The sequence below is a fragment of the Scyliorhinus torazame genome, chromosome 30 (genome assembly GCF_047496885.1).
Source record: "Scyliorhinus torazame isolate Kashiwa2021f chromosome 30, sScyTor2.1, whole genome shotgun sequence".
In the NCBI taxonomy this organism is placed as follows: Eukaryota; Metazoa; Chordata; class Chondrichthyes; order Carcharhiniformes; family Scyliorhinidae; genus Scyliorhinus; species Scyliorhinus torazame.
The window spans coordinates 5,044,153-5,056,695 of NC_092736.1; the positions used below are offsets into that span (position 1 = coordinate 5,044,153).

Consider the following 12,543-nt stretch of genomic DNA (forward strand, 5'->3'; position numbering starts at 1 on the left):
TTGTGTCAAGGCTTGGCACATGTAGGGTTAATGGGTGGCACAGTGCTTAGCGCTGTTGCCCCACAGCGCCAGGGACCCGGGATTGATTCCGGCCTCGGATGACTCTGTGTGGAGTTTGCACGTTCTTCCCGTGTCTGCGTGGGTTTCCTCCGGGTGCTCCGGTTTCCTCCCACAGGTTAGGTCGATTGGCCATGCTAAATTTCCCCTTAGTGTCCAAAGATGTGCAGGTTAGGTGGGGTTACAGGGAGAGGGCGGGGGGAGTGGGCTTGGTCAGATGTTCCTTTAGGAGGGTCGGTACAGACTCGATGGGCCAAATGGCCTCCTTCTGCACTGTAGTACAGTACCACCCACATAGTGATGTAAGAGGGGACAATACCCACACCTAGTGGTCAGTATGGTGTTGGACAGAGCCATGTGTAGAAGTAAGCATGGAAAGAGCTCCAAGCTTTGACCTTTATTGTACTTACATATGTCGTTTCTGGTAGTTAATAAATACTTACCTAAGACTAATGATACCCTAATAATTAACTGAACTATGGCCAGTACTGTAGAACAAACACAAACAGAAGATGATGCTGTGCTCACTTCTCAAAATCCCTTTGGTACCTGTCAACAAATAAGGTCGGAGACTCCCTCGAGGTTCATTCTTACATCGCAGCCTTTCACAGTCCGGGAAACACGAGCACCACCTTTCTCCATTTAAAAATAAATACATTTAAAGTATCCAATTATTTTTTTCTAATTTAGGGGCAATTTAGCGTGGCCAATGCACCTAGCCTGCACATCTTTTGGGTTGTGGGGGTGAGACCCACGCAGACACGGGGAGAATGGAGTCACCATAGGCCCAGATAATAATCATTAGTGTCACAAGTAGGCTTACATTAACACTGCAATGACATTACTGTGAAAATCCCCTAGTCGCCACATTCCGGCCACCTGTTCGGGTACACTGAGGGAGAATTCAGAATGTCCAATTCACCTAACAAGCACGTCTTTGGGGACTTGTGGGAGGAAACTGGAGCACCCGGAGGAAACCCACGCACACACGAGGAGGACGTGCAGACTCCGCACAGACAGTGACCCAAGCCAGGAATCGAACCTGGGACCCTGGTGCTGTGAAGCCATAGTGCTAACCACTGTGCTACCCATTGACCATAGGCTGATTTCCCCTTTGGGGGAGACTACAGACTGGCGGTGATTTAACCTGAGGGTCACCACACCTCAGGCGAGGGCCAAGGTTGAGCAGTTGGGGTGTTCGTGAATAACCTCAGCCGTTGCTGGCCTGGCCCTGCATCACAGACCAGCGGTCCAGCCAAGTGAGCTAAACTGTCCCCAAAAGGGATGATTAGCAAAATGCTGGCCTTGTCATATCCTGAATGGTGAGACCAAATCCTCCATGAGACTCTGCCTATCCTTGTGCTTTACTAACACTTGAACAGCAGAGCTACTAATGAGCTTAATTATCTTGTAAATCGGCGATGCAGTGTCTGCGGGGAATGCGTCTGATCAGCAGAGACAGTACACAGACACGCAACACATCCCTAACATCTCCTTATTGCTCCTTCCCTGGGGGTTTCCTGACGGTGATCCTGGGTCCCTCCAAACACACGACAGCAGCTCTGCAGATGTGAGTGGAGGACTTTCAACCATGGGGGGAATGTGACAGCATCAACAGCCAAGCCCAATCCTCCTCAAAGCCAAAGCCTACACAACAGCACTCACACAAGGGTGTCGCTGGAGTTGGGATGGGGGCGTTTAGGCACTGAATCCCTCCCCTTGCTGATTTTTTGTTGTTGTTGTGTATTCCCAATCCCAGAGGCCAGACATTTGACCCGATGACCTTCTTGATTTGACTAACTCCATTCCGTGCTTGTCAAAATGTGTCTAAACATCTTGCTTTCAGAATTAAAAAAAAAATTTTTAAAAATAAATTTAGAGTATCCAATTATTAGGGCAGCACGGTGGCCTAGTGGTTAGCACTGCTGCTTCGCGGCACTGAGGTCCCAGGTTCGATCCCGGCTCTGGGTCACTGTCCGTGTGGAGTTCGCACATTCTCCCCGTGTCTGCGTGTGTTTCGCCCCCACAACCCAAAGATGTGCAGGCTAGGTGGATTGGCCACGCTAAATTGCCCCTTAATTGGAAAAAATAATTGGGTAATCTAAATTTTTTAGAAAAAGAGTATCCAATTATTTCTTTCCAATTAAGGGTCAATCCCCCTCCCGGCACATCTCTTTGGGTTGTGGGGGTGAGACCCACGCAGACACGGGGAGAATGTGCAAGCTCCACACGGACAGTGACCCAGGGCCGGGATCGAACCCGGGTCCTCGGTGGTGTGAGGCAGCAGCGCTAACCACTGCGCCACCGTGCCGCCCTTATAAGAAGTTTCTGGATAAGTTGGCGCCGCTGCTGGTGGAGGTGTTCGAGGACGCGGTAGCAAGGGGGTTACTGCCGGAGACTACGGGACAGGTTATCCATTCCTCTGCTGCTGAATACGGATAAGGTCCCAGCCGAGGGTGGGCCGGACAGGCCAATATCGTTATCGAATGTGGTGGATTACCAAGATTCTGGCAAAGGTATTGGTGCTTCGGTTGGAGGAGTGTCTCTCAAAGGTTATTGGGGAAGAGCAGACTGGGTCCATGAAGGGCAGACAGTCTAATGTGTGTCCTCTGTTGAACGTGGTGCTTTCTCCAGCAGTAGAGTTGGAGGTGGTGGTGGATGCAGAGAAGGCGTTTGAACGTGTGGAGTGGAGCCATTTGTTTGCGGTGTCAGAGAGGTTTGGGATGGGCCTAAGTTTGTGGCTTGGGTGAAACTGTTGCGTGAGGACCCGATGTACAAACGGGATGAATTCAGTGTACTTTCCTCTGCACAGGGGAACGAGGCAGGGGTGACCCATGTCCCCCCTTCCGTTCGCGCTGGCAATAGAGGCCTTGCCTAAATGGAGGGGGGTGGGGGCGGTGGAGCATCGGGTGCCCCTGTACACGGACCATCTGCTGTTGTATAGCTCCAATCCAGGCTCATCAGTGGGGGATATAATGGGACTGCTTAGGAGCTTTGGGGCTTTTTCAAGGCTACAATTTGGGGGGAAAGGTGAGTGTTGGGGTGGGGGGGGGGGGGGGGGCGGGGGAGAGTTTGCCGTTTCGGATGGCAACAACCCACTTTAGGTATCTGGGAGTGCAGGTGGATCGGGACTGGGGTTGGCTCTGTAAGTTGAATTTCATGGGTTTGCTGAGGTTTGATGGCCTTCCCCAATCGTTGGCAGCTCGGGTGCAGGCGGTTAAGGTGAACATCTTGCCGTGGTTTTTATTCTTGTTTCAGTGCCTATTGGTCCTTTTGCCGACTGTTTTTTATGGGGGTGGAGAGGCTGATTTTGTTGTGTGTGTGTGTTTGGGCAGGTACGGTAGCAAGGCTTAGGAGGACGGTGCACCAGTGAGGGCGACAGTCGGGGGGCTTAGCCCTTCCGAACTTGTTATCCTACCACTGGACAGTGAACGCTGACAAGGTGGGGGCTGGAGTAGGGAGACGGAGGCTTTGTGAGTGAAGATGGAGGCAGGTTTTTGTAAAGGATCGGGGCTGCAGGTGTTGGCAAAGGCACCGCCTCCCTTTGCCCCGGGAAAGTATTCGGGGAGCCCGATGTTGGTGGCCATGCTGAAAATATGGAGGCAGTTTCGGCAGCACTTTAAGTTGAGGAGGGGGGTCAACATTTTTTAAAATAGGTTTAGAGTACCCAATTATTTTTTCCAATTAAGGGGCAATTTAGTGTGGTCAATCCACCTACCCTGCACACCTTTGGGTTGTGGGGGCGAAACCCACGCAGACACGGGGAGAATGTGCAAACTCCACACAGACAATGGCCCAGAGCCGGGATCGAACCTGGGACCTCAGCGCCGTAGGCAGCAATGCTAACCACTGTGCCACTGTGCTGCCCACGGGCGGGGTCAAAGTTGATGCCGATTTGGGGGAACCATGGGTTTGAGCCTGGGAGGGTGGATGCGAGGTTTCGGGGATGGGAGGAACAAAGGGTGGTGGAAATAAAGGATCTGTTCCTAGCGGACAGTTTGGGAGTCTGGAGGAGTAGGGGGCGAAGTTTGGGGTGGCTCGAGGGGAGGGTTTCGGGGACATGCAAGTGCGGGATTTTGTGAAAAAGCTCTGTCCGACCTTTCAGGTGGCACCACCCCCCTCGTTGTTGGAGGGGGTGTTGTCGGTGATCGGGTTGGAGGGGGAGAGGGTCATCTCAGTGATTTATGGGAAGATTTTGGAGGAGGATAAGATGGGCTGGATTCTCTGCACTCTCTGGACGCTGAAATCGCGTTCGGCGACGGGGCGGGGAATCCAGTTTCCCGCATGAAACGGGGACCGGTGCCATTGGGAGTTCGGCCAGTCAGGGGCTGAGAATAGCGGGGCGAGGCCTCAGGCAATGGCCTCCGCTGGTGAATACAAGGCGCAGCGTACTCCCTGAGTAACCCACGGACATTCCATGTCACAATTCTTACTGGAGGCTTACACCTCCATCCCCCCCTCCGACTCCGCCTCACCCAACCCCACTCCGAACCGGGCCCACCCAAGATGGAAGTCCATCTGAAGACGTTTTGAGTATCAAGCTTGACATCACTGAGTCACTGGCCCTTTGTACTCCCGTGCTGTATGGGCCTTGACCCTTCACTCTGGGATTCCTTGGTTCAGTAACGCTCTTTGCCTTTGTGTTTCAGCTGGATGGAAGCATGTTTGGATGAGGAACTACCTCCAACAACTGAGCTGGAAGAAGGCCTGAGAAATGGAGTCTATCTTGCGAAACTCGGCAACTTCTTCAGCCCGAAGGTGGTCTCGCTCAAAAAGATCTACGACTGTGAACAAACCAGATACAGGGTAATCGTCTTGACGTGACTCACATGCTCGGGACCCCAGGGTTGGGGGGGTTTGTGTGAGGGGGGGGGGGCGTGGGATTCAGGAATAACTTCTTTATCCGGTGAATGGTGAGCACGTGGAACTCGCTACCACAGGGAGTGGTTGAGGTGAATATTGTCGATACGTTTAAAGGGAAGCTGGATAAACACACGAGGGAGAAAGGAAGGGAAGGAAATACTGACTGGGTGAGACAAAGAGGGGTGGGAGGGAGGGGCCATGCGGAGCACAAATGCTGGCATGGACCAGTTGGGCCAAAGGCCTGCTTTCAGGTTGTCGGCAGCCCAGACCTGGGACAAAACCAGTCATTTTCTGCCTTGTGTGAATTAGTGCTCCGGCCAGTTGAAGAAGAATAAAATTTCCCTTCGCCTTTTTTCATTGAACAGGCAACCGGGCTCCATTTCCGTCACACGGACAACACCATCCAGTGGTTTAACGCGATGTCAAACATTGGGCTGCCTAAGGTAAGGGTCTGTTTTATTCAGTCATGGGAAGCACAGCTGCCCTGCCGTGCAAATGAACGGACAAAACTCTGTCAGCGCCTGAGCAAAAAAAAGCAGAAGATATGGAGAGGGCTGTGCGGTAAAAATACAAAACTTTCAACCTGCCTCTTCCTTTTACTGATGTTGGGGTTTCCAATATTTTCTGCTTTAATTCCAGACATCCAACACTGACGGAATTTTTGTTCCGAACCTCTTCCTGTTTTCTTGCCCTCTTGTCTTTTTTTTCTCCCAGAATAATATTCATGGAAACTTCCTTCTCTGGCATTTGCTCCACGCCCTGAAATCTGGAATTCCATCAGACCACATTAACCTTGGCCACAGCCCAGCCGTCACAATTCACCCTCAAAAAACAGGCAGCAGCTTAATTTTTAAGCCAGCTAGTTAAATGGAGCGTCGTAGGATTTGAAATCAAAAGAAGGTTTCTTAGTCTGATTTAAGATATGCGTATTTTTCTCCTCTCAAGTAACTGGTGATTGGGATGAGAGACGTTATTGATTTCCTCCCTATTTCTCACCCAAGTACCAGCAGGCTATTTGACCGCAGGGCATCACTCCCAAGCTTGATGCATTCCCCGTCCTACATCAACACCCTCTTATTACTCTGCACTTTCCCACCTTGCCGGAGTGGCTGTAACTCCAATTGCATTTCGTGCTTAGTGGCTGTGACTAAGTTCAGTGAAAGTTGGGAGTGTTGCGTCTCTTATAGCGTTGGCTGCCATTCTCTGGGTTTCTGTGTGCATATGTGTGTGTATCCTGTTATTTCTACTTTGGTAATTGGCTCCTGTGTCTGGAACAAGCTTCACAAGTTGCCGCCTTTCAGTAAACAATACCATTCATGTACAACTTAAATACCTGATACCAAACTGTAATTTCGCTGTCCTGAATCAGACATTTCACAACCTCTTGTACCTTACTTAACTCCGAGACAAGCTAAAAGCTAATTACTGCGGATGGTGGAATCCGAAACAAAAACAGAATACCTCTTGGTCATCCAGACTCAGAACGTTAGCGCCGTTGGGCAGCACGGTGGCACAGTGGTTAGCACTGTTGCTTCACACCTCCAGAGTCCCAGGTTCGATTCCCAGCTTGGGTCACTGACTGTGCGGAGTCTGCACGTTCTCCCCGTGTCTGCGTGAGTTTCCTCCGGGTGCTCCGGTTTCCTCCCACAAGTCCCGAATGATGTGCAGGTTAGGTAGATTGGCCATGATAAAAAATTGCCCTTGGTGTCCAAAACTGGGGCTGGTTTAGCATGGTGGGCTAAACAGCTGGCTTGTAATGCAGAACAATGCCAGCAGCGCGGGTTCAATTCCCGTACCGGCCTCCCCGAACAGGCGCCGGAATGTGGTGACTAGGGGCTTTTCACAGTAACTTCATTGAAGCCCACTTGTGACAATAAATAATTATTATTATTTTAAAAAAGGTTAGGTGGCGTTACTCGGTTACGAGGATAGGGTGGAGGTGTGGGCTTAAGTAGGGTGCCTTTTCCAAGGGCTGCTGCAGACTCAATGGGCCGATTGGCGGCCTCCTGCACCGTAAATTGAAATGAAAAATGAAAATAGCTTATTGTCACAAGTAGGCTTCAAATGAAGTTACTGTGAAAAGCCCCCAGTCGCCACATTCCGCCGCCTGTTCGGGGAGGCTGGTACGGGAATTGAATCCGCGCTGCAGGCCTTGTTACGCTTTACAAGCCAGCTGTTTAGCCCACTGTGCTAAACCAACCCCTATATAATTCTATATTAAAATTAAGATTTTAAGCTAGTTTTAGCGTCTTATATCAAAATGTAGATCTTATGACAGTCATGTTGGAGACAGAGCATAGAAACATTTCTGAGGACCCGTTGCATTGCTGAAGGTGCACTAGACGGCACAAGGTTTGATAATAACAGGAGGGGTAAACAGAGTGTAATTCAAAAAGCATTACCAGAATTAGAGGTTAGTGTGAAGCAAAAAGTAAACACTCTACAGAAGATCTGCTCATTAACCCCCGACAGTGCACCTTCTCCCAGTGTCTGCGTGGGTTTCCTCCGGGTGCTCCGGTTTCCTCCCACATTCCAAAGGTGTGCAGGTCAGGTGGGTTGACCGTGCTAAATTGCCCCTCAATGTTCAAAAGGTTAGGTGGGGTTTCGGGATGTGGTGGGTCATGGCCCAGGTAGGGTGTTCTTTGAGGTGGTTGGTGCAGACTCGATGGGCCGAATGGCCTCCTTCCGATTCTATGATTCATGCAACATAAACCGTTTTACAAGGACAGCAGAATTAGGTAAACACTGGGTGAGGTCAGTTAGAGTTGAATTGCTCCACTGGTTTACATTCGAAATTGTTTATACTCTTAAGAGTGACAGGGAAATGTCCACGTGGGGTATTAAACTAGCCAATCGGCCAGGCTCAATGTAGTGTTTTATTAGCTAATGACATGTTTCTTTTTATATAGATCTTTTACCCTGAAACCACAGACATCTATGACCGTAAGAACATGCCACGATGTATTTACTGTATCCACGCTCTCAGGTATAGACTCTGCATGTGAACCATGCGTGTCAATGGTTAAACATCTGTCAGTGGAGAAAGGAATTTGGACACTAAAAGATTTATTTCTTGGGGGTCGTTTTGCGGGATTGAAGGAGCTGGGAGCGAAGTATGGGCTGGAGCAGGGGGAAATATTTAGATACATGCAGGTTCGAGACTTTGCCAGAAAGGAGATACAGAGTTTCCCAGTAGAGCCGACTTGCACATTGCTGGAGGAGGTGCTGACGACAGGGGGACCGGAGAAGGGGGTAGTATCGGTGGTTTACGGGGCTATTTTGGAAGAGGAGAAGGCACCACTAGAAGGGATCAAGGCAAAGTGGGAGGAAGAGCTGGGAGAGGGTATGGAGGAGGGATCCTGTTGTGAGGTGCTCCGGAGGGTGAATGCCTCCAACTCGTGTGCGAGGTTGGGGCTGGTATGGCGGAAGGTGGTGTACAGAGCGCACCTTACAAGGGCGAGGATGAGCCGGCTCTTTGAGGGGGTAGAAGATGTGTGTGAACGTTGCCGGGGGGCCCCGCAAACCACGTCTATATGTTTTGATCCTGTCCAAAGTTGGAGGATTACTGGAAGGAGGGGTTTAGGGTAATCTCTAAAGTGGTGCATGTGAAACTGGGCCCGGGCCCCGGGAGGCCATATTCGGGGTATCGGACCAGCCGGGGTTGGAAACGGGCGCGGAGGCAGATGTTGTAGCCTTCGCCTCGTTGATCGCCCGAAGGCAGATCCTGTTAGGGTGGAGATCAATCTCTCCACCCTGTGCCCTGGCGTGGCGGGGGGACCTGCTGGAATTCCTAACTCTTGAAAAGGTCAAATTTGACCTGAGGGGAAGAATGGAGGGGTTCTACAATTCATGGGCGTTATTCATTATGCACTTTCGAGAATTGGATCACATCGAACATTAGGGGGGTTGGGGCCTGGGAGACTATGTGTTAATGGTGACTATGGGTGATTCCTGATTCCTTTTTTTTATTTGTTTTTGTGAACATGCGGGCCAATGTCCGGGTTTTGGTGGGAGGATGGGATCGTTGTTACTGATATGGGGATTGACATTACATTCGTTACTGATTATTGTTGATTGTTGGCTGTAAATTTGGGAGAAAATGTGAAAAAGGAGGAGAATAAAAAAATATTTTTTTAAAAAAAACATCTGTCAGTGATGGAGCAGATGTTAACCTAAAGGGTCGCAACCAACTGCTCAACCAGGGGAGCATCAGACCCGAGCCCAGTCTCCACTGTTGCTGTCCAGTGCTTCGCACTGACAGCTGGCACTGGTACCCATCTCTAACCCTGGGTACCGAGGCTGGTTGCAGTCCCTCCAACACTCAGCCCAGACCCGCTTCCCCATGAGGAACAGGCAGCACTGTTTAATCAAGGCAGGGAGGAAAGGGGGGCAGGGAGGCAGGAACAGAGTTACAGCAGCAATGTCCACAGGGACGGTGCTGTCTCACTGCCTTCAATAGAGGAGGTCCCACGACAATTGGAAAGGTTGGGAAGCTGCTGGGGGAGGGCGGGCGCTTGTCTGAACCGAGCCCCCGATCCTGAAGGCACCCATTGAGACTGTTTTGAATCGTAAAGCGGGGAATCTCTGTGTTCAGCTGCTGCTGACGTAATGAGTCAGCGTATAAAAGGAACAGTGTCCTCATCCAGTCATTTCCTGTACTGGGGCTAACCGTCTCCCAGTGCTGCAGCTATTCCTGACACAGGCCACATGGTTCAGATCAGGAAATACCAGGCTGATTATTCAAATGGCTGTTAATCGTCTGGCCGATGGGGTTACACCAAGGACAGCATTTGGCCAAGAGCTGTGCCAATGCCAAACATGGACTGTTGTCCCTGACTGTTGTTGTGACATTCCTATTCCCCCACTCACTGGGGCTCTCTTGCCCGGTCTTCTGAGGGAGGCTTCATCGGACACGACAACTTTCATTCATACGTAGTAAAATATCCCAAAGAGCTTCACAGGAGAATTATCCAACAGAGACTGGCAGTGAGGCACATAAGGAGATGTTAGACCTGGCAACCAAGAGTACGGTCAAAGAGATAGTTTAAAGGAACATCTTCGAGCAGAAGACCGAGCGAGAGAAGCGGAGGAGGTTTAGGGAGGGAGTTCCAGAGCTTAGGGCCCAGGCACATGAAGGCACAGCCGCCAATGATGGGGAGAGTAAAATCAAGGATGGCCCCAGAGGCCAGAAATAGAGAAGTGTGTGTGGTGATATGCATGTACACATTAATGTATATATTGATCTATCAATGTATATAGTTGTCGTTACGACCTCCGGCCAGCAGGTGGCGATAGAGATCCACCAGGTGACTGGAGGGATCCGGCAGTTGGGAGTGACTCATGTGAGAGGACAGTCGCATTAGAAGTAGCTCCAGGAGAATTCAATTATCAGTTACCATTTGTATTATAGTTTGTTCGTTATCTTTCCACTTGTTGATCTTGTTAATAAATTATCTTACGAGTCAAAGAACGAGATGTTCTGTGTGCATCTGCACTACGGCCATAACACTGCGGATATCACAGAGAATTGTGGGGCTGGAGGAGGTTACAGAGATGGGGAAGGGTGGAGACCATGGAGGGATTGGAAAACCAGATTGGCAATTTGAAAATTGAGGTTTCGTATAGCCGGGAGTCGGTGTAGGTCAACAAACGCAGGGGTTACGGGTGAAAGAGGCTTGGAGCAAGTTACGATGGAGGGTGGCAGAGTTTTGCATGGGCTCAACTTTATAGACAATGGGAGGTCACTCCTGAAGGGTTTGTAACTTTCCGACGGTGTCTCAGAGATTCCCCAATCGGTGGAATTAGTTTCTTTGTATCGACTCTCTCAGTTCTGTTTAATATCATGAACATTTTCATCAAATCACCCTTCACTCTCTAAGTTCCAGAGGACATTGCCCTGTTTTGTGTAATCTCTCCAGGTCATATTCCGTCCAGGTTCAGTCGCTGGTGGAGGCCTCTCTCTCCAAACCCAAAAGTGTCCCTGGCTCACCTTTCTCATCTGGCACAAACCCACCCAAGACCCCAGTGAGGCTGGACCAAGCCCGGAGGAAAGCCCCTCAGACACTCGGATGTGCTGTTCAGGAGACCAGTGCAGGGCCATCCAATTGACCATGTGCTCTGCTACCAGGGATGGAATAGGAGTCCGGGTACCTACCCATGCCTCCCACCCCTCCCTGCCCGCCCCAAAGGCATCATGGGTAGATGTGCATGGTACTGAGGCCAGCAGGTGACCATGAACCGAGAGAGATGGGGAAGGCCGGGTAGGGTGATGTGACTGGCAACCGGACTGTGCACTGATCTTCGCTAATGTACCCTCTTCATTCCTTTGGCAGTTTGTACCTCTTTAAACTGGGATTGGCCCCACAGATTCAAGATCTGTATGGGAAAGTTGCATTCACAGGTGAGGTTGGTTCGGTTTTATCACGGCTTTCGCAGACTCCATGCAAACACACTTATCTCGGAGTCAGAAGGTTGCCTGTCAAACTTCATTGCAGAAACTTTAAAAAAAAAAAATTTGTGTACCCAATTCATTTTTGTTTTCCAATTAAGGGGCTATTTAGTGTGGCCAATTCAACTACCCTGTACATCTTTGAGTTGTGGGGGTGAGACCCACGCAGACACGGGGAGAATGTGCAAACTCCACACGGACAGTGACCCAGAGCCGGGATCGAACCCTGGTCCTCAGCGCCGCGAACGTTCCAGAAACCTAATCATAAAAACCCAGTGCAGTGCTGAGGGAGTGCTGCACTGTCAGAGGGTCAGTACTGAGGGAGTGCCGCACTGTCAGAGGGTCGGTACTGAGGGAGTGCTGCACTGTCAGAGGGTCAGTACTGAGGGAGTGCTGCAGTGTCAGAGGGTCAGTGCTGAGGGAGTGCCGCGCTGTCAGAGGGTCAGTACTGAGGGAGTGCCGCACTGACCGAGAGTCAGTACTGAGGGAGTGCTGCAGTGTCAGAGGGTCAGTGCTGAGGGAGTGCCGCGCTGTCAGAGGGTCAGTACTGAGGGAGTGCCGCACTGACCGAGAGTCAGTACTGAGGGAGTGCCGCACTGTCAGAGGGTCAGTACTGAGGGAGTGCTGCACTGTCAGAGGGTCACTACTGAGCGAGTGCTGCACTGCCAGAGATGCCACCTTTCAAATGAGATGTTAAACCAATGCCCCCTTGCCTGGCACTATTCCGAGAGGAACGGGGAAGTACCCTCTGCTCTTCCAGGACACCCTTTACTCCTCAACCAATGGAGACCCAGTTGATAATGTTCCCGGCGCTCCCTCTGACCTGCAGGCAACTGAGGCTAACTTGGACCCAGACATCAGGAGGCGAGGAGAGAGTAGGTAGATAGGATAGCACGAGGTGAACAGGTAAGATGGGATGATGGGCCTCCCTCCAATCTGAAGTTTCAGTGCTTTCCGACCATTGGGTATGAAGCTGGGTGGGTGATAAGATTGAGCTGTTGGGCCCTTGCTGTGGGAAGAGAAAATCCAGCCAGGCCGGTTGTACAGTGGCTTTGATGGAAAGTAGGGAAGCTTCACAATGGGAGTGGGGAGGAGATGGTATCTGGCTTGTCTCCCTATCCTCCACACTAACTCACCCACACGAGACGATTCATAAAAAGCCCAGCAGCAGACTT

At 50.8% G+C, this 12,543-nt stretch overlaps 1 protein-coding gene across 2 annotated transcripts in view; it reads left to right on the forward strand.

The window, feature by feature from the left end:
- The window catches only part of iqgap1 (IQ motif containing GTPase activating protein 1), a 164,216-nt gene that overhangs the window by 45,487 nt on the left and 106,186 nt on the right, over positions 1-12,543 (forward strand). For both annotated transcript variants that reach the window (XM_072492698.1, XM_072492699.1), the window contains 4 exons: positions 4,707-4,863; positions 5,286-5,363; positions 7,830-7,906; positions 11,253-11,320. In XM_072492698.1, coding sequence (XP_072348799.1) covers positions 4,707-4,863; positions 5,286-5,363; positions 7,830-7,906; positions 11,253-11,320 — 380 coding nt within the window. The remainder of the gene's footprint in view (positions 1-4,706; positions 4,864-5,285; positions 5,364-7,829; positions 7,907-11,252; positions 11,321-12,543) is intronic.